Here is a 16,523-nt window from a genome sequence, read left to right as displayed (position 1 = left end):
AATAAAGCAATGTTTACATATTAAATTGACCCAATTGATCTGATAGAATTTTTTGGAGTGCTCCACTTACACTCTTTTCTTTCCATAATACCAGCCTTAGTTACCCTAATAAGTTAACAATGGTGTCCTGCAAATATGTGAATTACAATACAGGTGTGCTACTGTCTGATGGAAGGCTGAGAACAACCAATGTTAGCAATGGCCTATAGTGCTGTGACCACAGATGTGTTGTATTTTATTCATAGGAAACATCTCCTATATATTTGGCTACATCTGTCACTCAAAGTGGGTGTCTGTGTCTATAACGCTCTGTTCCTGGACTTTCCTCTTAATGTGTGATTGCCTTCATCTGTGCTGAACACCTTTCTGAGAAATTAACCTGTTTAAAACAGGTGATGGCAATCATACATTAAGGGGAAGTCTAGAAACAGAGCATTGTGTCCCTCCTGGAGAGGGTCATGTTGGGAAGTATGTGACAGAGAACCAGCCCAGTGAGCCCACAGACAGTGCCAGACACCCACTGCCTTCCCATGTTGCCCAGCACTGCTACTCCACAGCCACCAGGTGAGCACCCCCCTCCCGCGATTTGCGGCAAAACCTCCCCCCCCCCGCGCGCCCCCCCCCTCCCGCGATTCGCGGCAAAAACACCCGCTCCCCCGCGACCCCCCCTACCGCGATTCGCAGCAAAAACACCCCCGCAACCCCCCCTACCGCGATTCGCTGCAAAAAGAACCCCCCCACGACCCCTCCCGCAATTCGCGGCATAACCACCACCCCGCGACCCCCCCTCCCGCGAATCGCGGCAAACCCTCCCCCGTGACCCCCCTCCCCCCGATTCGCGGAAAAAACACCCCCACCGCGACCTCCCTCCCGCGATTCGCGGCAAAAAGAACCCCCCCGCGACCCCCCCTTGCACGATTGGCGGCACCCCCCCTGCGACCCCCCTCCCGCGATTCGCGGCACCCCCCCCCCCTAAATTCGCAGCAGCCCCAGGATTAAATGGCACATGCAAAACACTGACATGGCTATGGTCGACAATAAAAAAGGTTGACATGAGTTTTTGAAGATTTATTTTGAATTTTTTTAATTTTTTCATATTCATTGTCATGTGTCGACATGGACACCAATGAAGTGGCACACTTATGTCAACATTGACATGTGTTGACCTTTCTGTGTTGATTTTTTCTTGTGGCAATTCGCGTCACACCCCCCCACAACCCCCCCTCCCGCGATTCGCGGCACCCCCCGTGACCCCCCACCTCCCGCAATTCGCGGAAACCCCCCACTGGAACCCCTGTGAACCCCGCCCTCCCGCGATTCGCGGCACCCACCCCCGCGACACCCCCTCCCGCAATTCGCGGCACCCCCCCCCCCCCCGTGATTCGCGGCAGCTCCAGAATTAAATTGCACATGGAAAACACTGACATGGCTATGGTCGACAATGAAAAAGGTTGACATGAGTTTTTGAAGTTTTTTTGTCATTTTTTGAATATTTTCATATTCATTCTCATGTGTCGACATGGACACCAATGAAGTGCCACACTTATGTCAACATTTACATGTGTTGACCTTTCTGTGTTGATTTTTTTCTTGTGGCCATTCGCGTCACACCCCCCACAACCCCCCCTCCGGCGATTCGCGGCACCCCGGCACCCCCCCGCGCCCCCCCCTCCCGCAATTCGCGGCAACCCCCCACCGGAACCCCCATGAACCCCGCTCTCCCGCGATTCGCGGCACCCACCCCCCGCAACCCCCCGCGATTCGCGGCAGCCCCAGGATTAAATGGCACATGGAAAACACTGACATGGCTATGGTCGACAATGAAAAAGGTTGACATGAGTTTTTGAATTTTTTTTTCATTTTTTGAATATTTTCATATTCATTCTCATGTGTCGACATGGACACCAATGAAGTGCCACACTTATGTCAACATTTACATGTGTTGACCTTTCTGTGTTGATTTTTTCTTGTGGCGATTTGCGTCACACCCCCCCCCCACCCCCCCCCCCCACCCCCCCCCCCACAACCCCCACTCCCGTGATTCACGGCACACACACACACCTCCCCCGCGATTTTCGGCACCCCACCCCGTGACCCCCCCTCCCGTGATTCACGGCACACCCCCGCGACCCCCCCTCCCATGATTCGCCGCAACCCCCGCCCCTGTAACCCCCCTCCCGCGATTTGCGGCAACCCACCCCGCGACCCCCCTCCCGCGATTCTCTGCAATCCCTCCCCTCCCGCGATTCGCAGCATCCACCCCCCCACAACCCCCCCTCCTGCAATTCGCGGCACCCCCCGCGACCCCCCCTCCTGCAATTCGCGGCACCCTCCGCGACCCCCCCTCCCGCGATTCGCGGACACCTAAGTTGCAATACAGGGCATCTTTCATACAATTCTAACCATATTTCTCATATACAAACGTTCACAAATTAAGGGGGCGCAGCCCCTTACGACGGTGTGAAGAGCGCCCGTAGGGCGCGATGAATCACCTAGTATGTTTATAATTGGGTGTTAGATTATACCTATAGACTTTATTGTATAGTGTCAAGCAGTTTTTAGGGATACACATCCATTCGCAGCCTTGTGACTGTCCAAAACCCATCGTAACAGGCTCACCATCAACTAATTTCTTTGCAGTCTCCGTGTTTCCAGAGACTTACTCATCAATAGAGACAGGATTATATGCAACAAAAAAAGCTTGAAATATGCATGCAAATATGCATGAAAAATACTTAAAATATGCATGAAAAGTGTTAAAATATGCTACATTAAATAATAAAAAAAGTAATATTTAACTTATTTATTTAAAAATCAGCATACAATTAGTTGCAAATAAACCTCAAAAATAGGCCACAGCATCTGCAGATGTCAGTATTCTGGCTGCTACAGCATACTGCAGCGTCCAAAGCTCTTCTTGCATCAACTGCACGGACCCTCATCTTCAGCGCCAATGGATCAAATGTCAGCATAGCATGTGAGGACGGCGCAGTGGAAGGCTTCCTCCCTGCGCCACATACTCACTGTGACACAGCATTTTCTCCATGCCGCGCGATGTCACAACCATTCTGCCCGCCTCCTCTGCTGCAGAAGTCTGTCTCTTGGTGTAAAGTCCCAGGCCAGGGGCAGGCAAAAGTTCAGGAGCTTTGTAATGGCATCCTCCCACACTGACTTTTATCAACATGGATTGGCAGCCTAGAGCAGTGTCAGACTGTACGCTATGTACATCCAAGGTTCCCCACTCTGCGCACATATTGCCCCGGCCTGCACACTCTACCACTACCTGGCCAGCAGCAGCAGGGCAAAGCAGTGCTGTGACTCGCGGGTGGGAAGAGGACTGGGTCTAAAATATGCACCATCACTAGGTTTTAGGTAAAATATGCAATAACCAGTGAGAATGGGCAAAATATGCAAATGCATATGCAAATATGCAAATGCATATAATCCTGTCTCTACTCATCAATGTGATGGAAAAGGCATATCCAGCCTGAAGCTGACCTCACACACCCTCCCCTAAATCACTCAGGCACGCGTTGTTGTTTTCTGAACACTCCTGGCATTTTTTGTGGCACACTTTTCTTACCAGTCCCACTAAACAGCCAGTTTCCACCCCAGGCTCCTATTTTCTGTCAAATTACCTTACAAACGGGGTATAGACTTAGTTGCAGGATTTCATTGCAGGATGGCCTTGCGCATGTGTACGGTTCTCAAGCATGTGCACTGCAAACCATGCACCTCTATTTCTGGCTACCGTGCAAATTCACAGCTACATTTTAGAATCCAACACTTCATTATGTATGCCAATATATTTGTGCCTAATGTTTGTCCCCTTTTTCTATTTTTTAAAAGTGCTGCCTACTAGATTTAATTTTAGTTCATTTGCCAAATACCAGGTCCCTAATTTGGATTAATAGACATTTCCCTTTTAGGGCAATTTGGGGTTACTTTTTGTTAACTTGTCATACACAAACTGTTCATACATTAACATATCCATTTCTGGGCGCCTGTCACATACACCATAGTACAACCACTTGGATAGGTATTTTCATGGCAGGAAAGGCAGATTATTTTTATTTATGCCAGTAGCCATTCATCACTGTGAAGTGTATTCTTCCTTTCAAGATTTAAAAGGGTTTGTTTGTATTTTCTGAGTATTTCACTTTCCATACAGCTTAGGGCATAGTTGCCGCCTTTCCCAGGATGTCTAGAAAAAGCTAGAATTTTGCGATTGCCCTACCGTACTTTGACAAATACAGGAGGCCAGTCTTCTTTGACAATTGTCCCATTGAATTGGAAGGTCCATGAGTTTGGTGACACCTTTCATTGTGAAATCCCCCTCATTATAGCCTCCGCACCAAAAAGGGCGAAAGATGCAAAATCCATTTTTGAGCATAAGGGGCAGGACAATACTGACGTGATTATAAAACTTTAAAAAATATCAGCAACTCTTCAGTTTTCTGACAGTCGGAAAATACCAGTCAATTCGACAGTCGGTATTCAATCTTCAGACAATTCATATGGCCGCAAATTGTCGAAAACTGATGTGGATTTGACAATCTAGTGTCTGTTTTTGACAATACAGCTTCAACTTTTTAAAAAGTCAAATCTGTATGGCTTCAATGTGGCCAAAAATGGCAGCCAGTGTCAGGGAGTGGAGAGAGACAGTGTCCAGGTAGGTGAGAGAGGACAGTGATTGAGATGATAGGGAGTGTCTAGGAGGGGGAGAGAGAGACTGTCTGAGCCTCTGAGGGAGAGACAGTGTCTGGGAAACTTGAATACAATGCAATATGGACAAGGGGACATGGACGGACAGCTTGAACACCATATGGGGGCATAGATGGACAAACAGAGGGGGGCATGGACAGACAGATGAGCATGTAGCTACCACCGGTTCCATGGTGTTGCAAGCAATAGTCTGTAACTGGGGTGGATCACTGCAGCTGGTAGGCTTGGCTGCTGCCTCTTGCGGAACACTTGTCTTCCCCCTGCTGCAGTGAAATAAAATAAACAAAAAAAACCATGGCGCAGTGGGGTTGCTGCTGGAACAGCTGGGTCCCATGACAGCTGGGCCCCCCGACTGCAGTTACCATTGCTTGTTGTTCCTGTGTACTGGCACAAGTTGGTCATTTTATAGTTGTCACTATGAAGTGGGTGTAGTATCCTGGAAAGCCTCCAGTGTAATTTTATTCAAAGTGACTGTATTTTATTACAACGGTACATGAGTAGAGTGACTGCTTTTATTACCTCAGTATTGTCTTATGATGATAAAATAAGTGACTGTTCTCTTGTGACAAAGACCCAATGCTTCTTGTTACATTCAGTGCCATTCCTTCCATCAATTAATGCATAGGAATATCTACATAGGCCATCTTGGATGCTTTTGTAATATACACTCTTTATTTGTTTGCAGTCAGAATAAATACACAGCCCTTCCCTCTTTAAAGTCTTTTTGTAAACAATAGAAAACCTGTCATGTTCTTTGGCCTGCCTTTGTTTGGTTTGGCACATCTGGGATACCCCTTCAACATCAAAAGGCATTAACATCCCTAAAAGGGTTAGACCAACCTTCTTTAAATTCTCTTTCCTCCTTTAGTTCAAAATAACATGTACAAGACGTGCTAAAGACCAAGACGGCCATATTTCAGCTTGGAAAATTTCAAAATGATATTTTGTAGTCTCTGTAAAAGGCCTTACTCCATTGCTCTTCTGTTCTTGGTCCCCCATTTTTGTTTTTAGGGGTAGTGCGGTCCTTGTAGTGCCACTCAGCCAGGCATGCAGGAGACCCCATGTAGTCTTAGGTCCTGTTACCATAACTTGTGTCTTGTAGAGTAATCTGTATTCACAGGAAGAAAAAAATATTGAAAACCATTTTAAAAATGGTAAAACATGTCAGAGAATTAATATTACAGTATTAAGAGGTTCCTTTCCTTCTGTATCAATACTTTACAATACAGTATCTTAACCTAATGTAACCTTTATCAACATACCAGTGCCAGCTTTGTTACTTAGATATTGAGATGTCTCTGCAAAAACCTTGCTATGTTAAGCCCCATACACACTACACGATGGAGACTGGTCAAAACCATTAACCATATCTGCCGCTGGCAAACAATATGGACAATATTGTCTCCCAGCGGCAGATACGGACAGTATACACTGAAAGATATCGGCCGCCAAAATTGTTCAGTGAAGTCACCAGAACCCTCTAAACATGCAGGTTGCTTGGCTATATTTCCAAATTGACCTGCATGTAAGGAAGACATCAGTCATCATGAACGACGGTGTGGGAGCATGTGTCAACCATAATGAGTGTACACCAGGCTTGTCCAACCTGCAGCCCTCCAGCTGTTGTGAAACTACACATCCCAGCATGCCATGCCATAGTTTTAGCATTCCCTAATGGCAAAACTGTGGTGAGGCATGATGGGACTTGTAGTTTTAAAACAGTTGCAGGGCTGCAGATTGGACATGCCTGCACTTGACGATATTATGGACAATATCACTCAAACCCTTTTCTGAGCTATATTATTCACATTTAGGATGGCTAATCCCAGGATAGGGATCGGCGGGTCCCGGGATTTTAGGTAAAAAGCAGTGGGATTTCAATCCCGGGATTGGATGGCAAATGCGCAGTGTTAAAGCCGGGCAGCGCCAATTTAGCAATCAGATCATCCTCAAATGCTGTCTGGCAGAGCAGCTGTGCGTACGTGGCGCAGGGGGTCAGAAGATGTTATGCTGTGCTGACTGTCACGCTGCACTGCGCTACGAGTCCTCCGGCCCGCTGAGCCAGACCTCCTGCAGAGACAAGCTTCCCTTCCACCAGCCAGCCCACCATCCAGCTCTTCAGCTATCCGGCCAGCCACCATGCCTGCCATTATTGCCAGTCAATGACTATATATTTTATAAATGGAGAGTGATTTTATATATATATATATATATATATATATATATATATATATGTGTGTGTGTGTGTGTGTGTGTATGTATGTTTATGTGTGTGTATATATGTGTGTGTGTGTGTATGTATATATACACAATATTATTATATTATTATTATTATTTTTTTCCCTGAATTGAATTTTTTTCAATCCCGAATCCGATTCGGGATTGAATAAATGACCCGGGATTGGCATCCCTATTCACAAAATTTCCTAGTGTGCATGGGGCTTAGTATTATCAAAAGTGAAGGCATTTTTTCTATAGAGAAGGCCATATAACAGAGTTATACTGTAGAATAAACCTACCATGACTTATTCTGTAAGCATAATGTGAGAAGAAACTGGATTGTAAAAAGTTACAGCTTTAAATTGTATTTTGCCACCCACCCAATCACTGTGACGGGGTCCTGAAGAAAGCTGCTGGGTGTCGGTGTGTTCTCCATTTGCGTTTGTCCCAACGACAGAGTAGAAGCATTTTGAAGGTACGCCTGAATGAGCGATTGCAGAGTGCATAACACATTGGGTTTACCGTACTGTTTACATAGCATAGCCAGTAGCCCAGCTCCCAAAGTGTGGTTGGAATACAGTCCTTGCAGAATGTGGACACTAGCACCATGATATTATAAGGAGTCCATGTCAAAATAAATGCAAGCAATATAGCACTTAATGTCCTTGCTGCCTTTTTTTCTTTAATAAGTGAATTGCTTTTCCTCTTCCCGTGGCGGCTTTTTTCTAACTTTGCTTTAATAACAGTTGAAGGTAGAGCCAAGGCTTGGGGTTTGGATGATTTCCTAGACACCTCACGCTTTCCCCCATTGGCTTCACTCTCGACTTCCCCTCGCCCAAGAGTATCATTGGAACCACGAGACCCTGTAGGTGTCCCAACTACAGAGCTGACCATAGGTAATCGTATAACGGCTGAACAAATGCTTTTCATCTCGTATGGGTGTTCCTCTCCATCAGAGGAAGAGGAGAGCGAGTCTGCAGAGGCGGCATCTTCCATGGTATTCCAGCTTCCATTGCTTCGGTTCTGAGGGTAGCTTCTGAGAGATGGACTAGCAGCGAGTCTACCAGGGAAACAACATGCTTGCTTTGCTCTTGGTGCTACATTTAGTGATTTGGACAATCTTTCCGATTCACCCATTCCACAACTGCTGCCACTTCTGACACTGCCCAAGGGACGTACAATGCTTTCGGTTCCTGAACCCTGCAATCCTGCCAGTTCTCTGCTTCTGTTTTCTGTTTCTCTGTAAATCCGCCAATACAGTATAATCATGATGGTAACTGGCAAGTAGAAGGCAGCAATGGCAGTGCCAAATGTGATAATAGGTTGGGAAAGGAACTGAATGTAGCACTCATCGGGTTCTACCGTCCTTTTACCGACTATATACTGCCAGCACAATATGGCAGGTGCCCACAGAATTAAAGAGATTACCCATGCCAGTCCAATCATAATAGCTGCCCTCTTTGGTGTTCTCTTAGCCCTGTACGTCAGTGGCCGAGTAATGGAAAAATAGCGATCAAAGCTAATGATGAGCAAATTCATTACAGAAGCATTACTTGTGACATAATCTAGTGCCAGCCACAGGTCACAGGAAATACTGCCAAGTGCCCAGCGACCCATTACAATGTACGTGGTGTATAAGTTCATGGACACTGCACCAATGACTACATCAGCGCATGCTAAACTAAGTAGGAAGTAATTGTTGACAGTCTTTAGGTCACTGTTGACTTTAAAGGCCAAGAGAACCAGGATATTTCCAACCACAGTGATTAGAGAGAGGATTCCTGTTGTGAGGACGATAAGCACCACCTCCCACACTGCGTGACCACCAAAGGGGTCGCGGTATGGCTGCTGTGTAGCATTATGGGTCAGCGGGTCAATAGTAGAATTGTTCATGATTGGAGGCCAGTTGGTCATTGATTCTTGCCCAACATTCTGATGCAGGACTAACATGAAATTGTAAATGGAAGCAGGAAGAGGGCTCCTTTTTTGCTTCAAGTTATTAAAAGGCTGTATCCACTGCCGTATAAGCCTGCAAAAAGGAAATAAAAAAGTAATTGGGGTATGGTGTACAAGGATTAGCAATAAAAAGCTAGCTTTGGAAGAGCATAACAGTGACTAGCAAACTTAAGCTGTTAACAGAACATTGACACACAGTGATGTAATGTATAGATAATCATTTAATATCACTAGTTGCATTGAGAATGCAGATTTCTTTCCGATTTCACCTGCATTTCTGTCTGTCAGCTTGTCTTTTGCTTGCTGCTGTGCTACTGCTAGACTTCCCTCGTTTCTCCATTCTGTGTTGCAAACCCATCTCTCTCTTTCTCTCCCTCTCTCTCTCTATCGCTCTCTATTTGATTGTTGGAGGAAGGAGTTTTGTTGCTGAAGGAGCGATCCCCATCCCGTGCCAAAAGTAGAGAGAGAAGTGGTTGGACTGGTTTAGTTTTCACAAGAAAATGATTTAAATAAGTAGGAAGTGAAAGGAACAAGGTAAAAAATGAAGGTGAATTGTAGAAAGTAAGCCATATGTTACCAAAGCACTGGTTTGTCCTGTGTTATCACCACTCCAGATATTCCTTTCTTCAGGTGTATTATTGTAAAGCAGCTTCCAAACCCCCCCCCCTGTAATTTAGTCTATACCTATAGATATCTTAACATGTCATTGTTACCTTCCTTACCTCCTCTAATTATACTATCCTCCATATATGCACTACTTATCAAACGCTAAACTTGCCCCATGCATTTTATATTCTAAGCAGTTTTTCCTATTGTGTGTCATTTTATAGCCACCTAAATTCTGTCTCATTGGTCTGTGAGAGATACTTTCACATCTGGTATAGCATATTACTGGTACAAGTGCGAAGGAATGCTTACAAATATGGTGGGTCCGGCACATAGAACCACAAGTCCCAGCATGCGGGGCATTAATGGGCCCGCTGGGACTTGTAGTCCACCTGTAAAAAGAATGTTAAAATAAAACACACACACAGAAAAGTAAAACTTTATTACATACACACACATCCACACACCTCACTTTTACACCGCTATACAGGCTGAGAGCGTCTCCGGCTTATGTGTCTCCATCGCCCAATCACGCTCTCAGCCTGTGTCGCGCTGGGACAGCGCGACAGAAGCTGGTAGCTGCATCGGAGGAAGCCGGTTCAGCCCGCTGTCAGTGCGGGCTGTCCGGCTCTGCTGCAGAGAGACCAGCGCTGGATCCTGGATCGGTATGTATAGCGGTGTAAAAGTGAGGTGTGTGGATGTGTGTGTATGTAATAAAGTTTTACTTTTCTGTGTGTGTGTTTTATTTTAACATTCTTTTTACAGGTGGAGTACAAGTCCCAGCGGGCCCATTAATGCCCAGCATGCTGGGACTTGTGGTTCTCCAAATCCCAGCATGCGGGGGAGGTCTGCTGGCACTTGTAGTTCTCCTGTATTAAGCAATGTTAGGAATGTGAATTTAACCATATCAGGCCGGCGTCCAATGGCCAGGGACACCGGTGACAGCCCCGGGCTTCAGCCCTGGACGAGTGAAGCCTGGGGGGGGACTTTATTGGGGGGGTCCCCACTCCTCCAGGTACCCCGTCCAAGGCTGACCAGCCACGGTGCTCATGGTACGGCCCGGGGACCTTGTGTAAAAAGTGTCCCCCGGCTGTGGCATGACACTGGGGGCTGTTGGAGCCCGGTGCTGGTTTCAAAATACGGGCGACCCCCAGATTTTTTGTCCCCCGTATTTTTGGAACCAGGACCGGTCCAAGAGTCCAGGGCTGGTTTCAGAAATACGGGGGACCCCTATGCTTTTTGTCCCCCGTATTTTTGGAACCAGGTCCGGCTCAATGAGCCCGGGGCTGGTTATGTACAGGAGGGGGGACCTTACGCCAATTTTTTTTATTACTTTTACACATATTTTACCAAAGAACCATACACAGATCACAATGATCTGTGCATGGTTCTGACAAAATCGCCATGTTTCTGACAAAATCGCCAGTCAGGATCAGGTCTATTTTTTTTTTGAACTTTAGACCATTTTTGGTGGCGATTTCCAAATTCGCAACTCATTAAAAATGCGAATTGTATATTTTTCAATGGGGAAAACATCTGGATGCGAATTCCGGAGTTAAAAAAAATCGCACTTTCAGAAAGTGCGATTTCGCGGCAAAAAGTGCGATTTATGCCGCAAATCGCCACCCATTAAGTAGTCGATTTGGGTAAAAAATGAAAAAACGGCCGTTTTTGCGATAAAAATTGCCAAAAACCCAACATCTCTAATAAATGTCACCCTCTCTGTCTTAAAAAGAAAAAGTAAAAAAAAAAAAAAATGGCCTGGGTTCCCCCCTCCTGAGCATAACCAGCACCAGGCTCATTGAGTTGGACCTGGACCAGTTTTTTTTGTCCCCCCGTATTTTTTTAATAAGGACCGGTCCAAGAGTCCGGGGCTGGTTTCAGAAATACAGTGGACCCCTACACTTTTTGTCCCCCGTATTTTTGGAACCAGGTTTGGCTCAATGAGCCCGGGGCTGGCTACGCTCAGGAGGGGGGACCTCATGCCATTTATTTTTCATTTTTTAACACAAATCACACATGTCCTCAAAATCACACATTTTCATGACTAAAAATCACACCATAACGCACTTTTTTTGCCCAAATTTGCATCTCATTAAATATGTGAATTTGCTGCAAAAAATGCAATTTCAAAAAGTGTGATTAGGTGCGATTTTGGAAAATGCGATAAAATCACATCCTATTAACTGTCACCCCATATATCTTATACATAGCTACTGCTGCACACAGTGATTTGAGCAATCCTATGAAAGTTATCAGATATACAGTATGTTCTTTTACAACCATAGTCTGAGGTGAGTGCTAATTATAGGTTTTCCTAAAGTCTCCATTACAAGCAATGCTACTCTCTGTGCCCTCTTCTCTGATTTTATTTTTACATTATGCCCGTGGCTGAGTTAGTGTCGGCATCCCATACACCTTGATATATCTAGGGGTTGCCGAGCTACACATCATCGTGGACAAAACATAACTAAAATGGATTTGAGCAGTCTCAGAATTTAGTACCTCTGGCAACCTATTTTGTTTATAGATCTATAATTGTTCTCTTTACACAAATATTATCATCATCTAAAGTACTCCAGTTTGTATCTTTTTCATGGACATTTTAGCTGCAATGTTTCCATCAGGTATGTGATTTGAATTCATAAGATTAGTAAGACTTTAAGATCGGTACTATATCCAAGAACATGAGGGGTCAGAGGCAGACAAGCCAAATAACATCAGGCGGATAATTATTGGTGGGTTCCTAGAGCAGCACAAAAGCAAAAGTTTTTTTTCCTAGAACCAGAAGAGGATAGAGGTTCAGTTAAGGCAGAGCTGGCAAAATCAGTCCTCGAGATCTACCAACGGTTCGCGTTTTCAAAATCACCTAGCTGGTGCACAGCTGTAGTCATTACAAACGGTCACATGACCCAAATCACCTAGCTGGTGCACAGCTGTAGTCATTACAACTGTCACATGACCCAAATCACCTAGCTGGTCCACAGCTGTAGTCATTACGAACTGTCACATTTTCAAACTTTCTGCATTCATTCCTACTATAGCTCCGCGGGTTGCCTGAAATACATGAACTGTTGTAGATCTTGAGGACAGGTTTGGCCACCCCTGAGTTAAGGGATACAGGATGTACTGTATGCAGTCACTTTGTCAAACTTCACAATGTCAACATGGTATAACTCTTGGTAGCCGGGATTCTGTCCATTTTAGACACCACACCCTGAATATTGAGATTCAACATAAGCATTGACAGAATATACCACACGCTATAGAAACATAGAAACATAGAATTTGACGGCAGATAAGAACCACTTGGCCCATCTAGTCTGCCCATTTTTTTAAACATGTTACCTCAAACCATATTTGATCCTTATTTTTTTGTAAGGATATCAATATGCTTATCCCAAGCATGTTTAAATTGTACTACTGTATTTGCATCTACCACCTCTGTTGGGAGGCTATTCCACTTATCTACTACTCTTTCTGTGAAAAAATTCTTCCTAACATTTCCCCTGAATCTTCCTCCCTCTAGTTTCAGTGCATGTCCTCGTGTTCTGTTGCTCCTCTTCCTGTGAAGAATGTCTCCCACCTGTACCTTGTTAAAGCCCTTGATATATTTGAAAGTTTCTATCATGTCCCCCCTTTCCCTTCTCTGCTCTAAACTATACATATTAAGATCTTTTAGTCTTTCCTGGTACGTTTTGTGATGTAGGCCATGCACCATTTTAGTTGCTCTTCTTTGTACAGTCTCTAATGTATTTATATCCTTCTGGAGATATGGCCTCCAGAACTGAACACAATAGTCTAGGTGAGGTTGTACCAATGACCTATACAGTGGCATTATTACTTCTTTCTTTCTACTGCTGATACCTCTCCCTATGCAACCAAGCATCTGACTTGCCTTCTTCATTGCTTTGTTACATTGCCTACCTGCTTTTAAGTCCCCTGAAATAGTGACACCTAGATCCCTCTCTTCCTCAGTAGTTTAAATTATCGTGCCATTTATACTATATTGAGTCTTTGGATTTCTGAGACCCAAGTGCATGATTTTGCATTTTTTGGCATTAAACTGTAGTTGCCATTCTCTTGACCATTTCTCTAATCTGCCTAGATCCTCAATCATTTGTTTTACCCCTCCTGGTGTGTCTACCCTGTTGCATACCTTTGTGTCATCTGCAAAAAGGCACATTTTACCCTCAATTCCATTTGCAATATCACCAATAAAGATATTAAAAAGCACCGGTCCAAGTACAGATTCCTGGGGTACTCCACTTGTAACCTTTCCCTCCTTTGACTGTACTCCGTTTACTACAACTCTCTGTTTTCTGTCCTGCAACCACGCTCTTATCCATTCAACTATCTTAGAATCCAATCCCAAGCTTTCAAGTTTATTTAACAGTCTGCGATGTGGGACAGTGTCAAAAGCTTTACTAAAGTCTAGATAAGCTACATCTACAGCCCCACCTTGATCTATTACTTTAGTCACCCAGTCAAAAAAGTCAATAAGATTTGTTTGACATGATCTTCCCCCAGTAAACCCATGCTGTTTTGGATCCTGTAAATTGCTGGTTTTGAGATATTCTACAACTCTTTGTTTTAAGAGTGTTTCCATCAATTTCCCTACTACTGATGTAAGGCTCACTGGTCAATAGTTGCTTACCTCTTCCTTGCTTCCACTTTTGTGCAGTGGGACTACATTCGCTGTTTTCCAGTCCTCTGGGATTACTCCAGTAGCTAGTGACTGGTTAAATAATTCTGTTATTGGTTTTACCAGCTCCCCTTTAAGCTCTTTTAGTATCCTTGGATGTATCCCATCTGGCCCCATTGATTTATCCACTACTATATAGGGCCATTATGGTTGGTTTCAGCTGGTGGCTTTAACATTTAATGAATCCAACTTCTGCACTCTCTCCTTTTTCCTACAGTACCACACTCCTAGAATTCCCAGTCACCAATTACTGCTGAGAATGCCACACACATTTCAGTACAGTGTATCAATTTCTCACCACATATGTTAGATTGTAATTTCATTTGGGCGGTGGCATTTTAATGTAATATGTGTGGTAAAAGATACTTAATGGGATGGAATGGTCAAATTGTGTGGAACTAAACTGGTATACAATAGGAAACTGCGCCTTATAGTTACAAATATTTGACTATTTATATTTTATGTGCAAGGCACCACAACAATCCAGTAGCAGCATACAATCACTTAAACTGTCATGAAAGCAAAATATAGTCCATTTATAAATTCACAAAGTGACAGTTTACATAATGATGCAGACACTTTAAGTACTGTATAAGGCAACGGGGGGCAGCAGCTGAACTGATACAAGGTCACAATCTATAGAAGATATGGGTGGAAAAAGAGGGCAGAGATTGTGCCCGGGAGGGCTAACATCCAACTTGGCACTTGATGTGCCCTTTTTTTACATGGGATCGGGTCGGTGTGGATGTCAAAAACATGCGATTTAGCCCAATTTAATGGCCTGATCTGTCGTAATCAGTTGAAATGGGGGGAAGACGCACAAGTGTATGGGGACCTTAAGTTTTGTGGCCTACTTGGAGCTGGATGAAAGTCTAATGGAGAAAGAAAGAGCTTTCCATAAGTTAGGATGAGTTTGGGAGAAATCTTGAATGTAATATCCCTTTCACACCAGAAAATGCAGGGACTTACCTGGGAATAGAGTCCAGGGACCAAGCAGGGACATTCCCTGGTTGGCCCCTTTCACACCAGCCTAGTCCCTGCATTTTCTGGTGAGGGGGGAGAGACAGCACTGGGAGGGCGCCTTTGTGCAGCAGCGAGGATCCGGGCAGCGGAGGCTGGGAGTTTGTAGCTGTATTTGCTGGGTGGTGGGGCGGGAAGCGCTGCTAAATTTGAAAACATTTAAAAGACTGGCTGGACGCTGATTGGCTGAGAGTGTCCGGGCAGTCTTTTCAAAATGTTTTCAAATTCAGCAGCACTTCTCGCCCCGTCGCCCAGAAAATAGGGCTACAAGCTCCCACCCACTGCCCGGGTCAGTAGCTTTCACACCAGCCAGTAACCCGGGCTGGTTGCAGAAGCAACCCTGCTAGCTAGCATGGTTGAAATCCCGGGAATTTTGGCTGGTGTGAATGTGGTGTAAGGGGAAAATTTACTAACATGAGAGTTCTATTAAAGATGGGATGTTGACCATAGCAACAACTCAGATTCTATTTATTATATTTTAGAAAGTGCTAAATAAATAATTAGAATCTGATTGGTTGCTTTGGGAAACATGCGATAGAACTCCCATCTTAGTAAATGAACCCCTAAAAGTTGGAAGGGGTAATCATTAGATGAGCAAAGTGGACGAATGGGAATGTGAGAATAAATTAGGCTGGTGAGGGAGAGGCGTTTGAATTTAATTCTATTTGTTATAGGGGTAGCAGTGGAATGACTGACCGTGGGGCAGCAGAGGTAAGGTGAAGAGAGTGGAAATAAGGCAGGCAGCAGAGTTGAAGACAAACTGAAGAGGGGCAAGGTGGAAGGTTGGAGAGAGCGGTTTACATTAAAGAAGGTATCCTTGATATACCCTAAAACAGGGGCCTGGTTCTGGAAATATTGTGGAAGTGGCAAGAATAGATTGGGAAGAGAAGGAAAGGGTGATACACATACTTTGTACTTTAGGAACAGTCAACAGTGAGGTTGGGAGTGAAGGGTCCTTGGCGAGGGATGCTTAGTTTTAGAGATATTGAGTTTCGGCCAGCCTTGTGCCATCCAGCATTGGAGAGAGATCTGAATAAGAGGGAAATTTGCATATTGTCTGTAACAAAGACCTAAGGAACTAGTATGCTTGTGGAGGGAAGATGTGTAGAGGAAGAAGTACCCCAATGGGAAGGGTAAGCAGCTGGAGGCAGAGGTGGGTGTAGATACAGATAAAGGAGCTGTTAGTAGAAAGTGAACCACAAGAGAGTTGAGTAGCAAAGCCCCATAGATTGGAGCGTTTGAAATATGAGAGGTTGGTCAATTGTGTGAAATGCCACTATGAGGTTAAAGA

At 44.7% G+C, this 16,523-nt stretch overlaps 1 protein-coding gene across 3 annotated transcripts in view; it reads right to left on the bottom strand.

Annotated features, from left to right (window-relative positions):
- Positions 1–2,345: 2,345 nt before the first annotated feature.
- The window catches only part of CHRM1 (cholinergic receptor muscarinic 1), a 230,929-nt gene continuing 216,751 nt past the window's right edge, over positions 2,346–16,523 (bottom strand). For all 3 annotated transcript variants that reach the window (XM_083164897.1, XM_083164899.1, XM_083164898.1), the window contains 2 exons: positions 7,326–8,974; positions 2,346–5,833 (listed from right to left, as the gene is read on the bottom strand). In XM_083164897.1, the coding sequence (XP_083021023.1) occupies positions 7,330–8,895 (1,566 nt within the window). In that variant the 5' untranslated portion in view covers positions 8,896–8,974 and the 3' untranslated portion in view covers positions 2,346–5,833; positions 7,326–7,329. The remainder of the gene's footprint in view (positions 5,834–7,325; positions 8,975–16,523) is intronic.

This window comes from Crinia signifera, chromosome 11, assembly GCF_055691185.1.
Source record: "Crinia signifera chromosome 11, ASM5569118v1, whole genome shotgun sequence".
NCBI classification, from domain to species: Eukaryota; Metazoa; Chordata; class Amphibia; order Anura; family Myobatrachidae; genus Crinia; species Crinia signifera.
The sequence above is the reverse complement of the archived record's forward strand: the minus strand, read 5'-3'. Positions and strand labels throughout refer to the sequence as shown.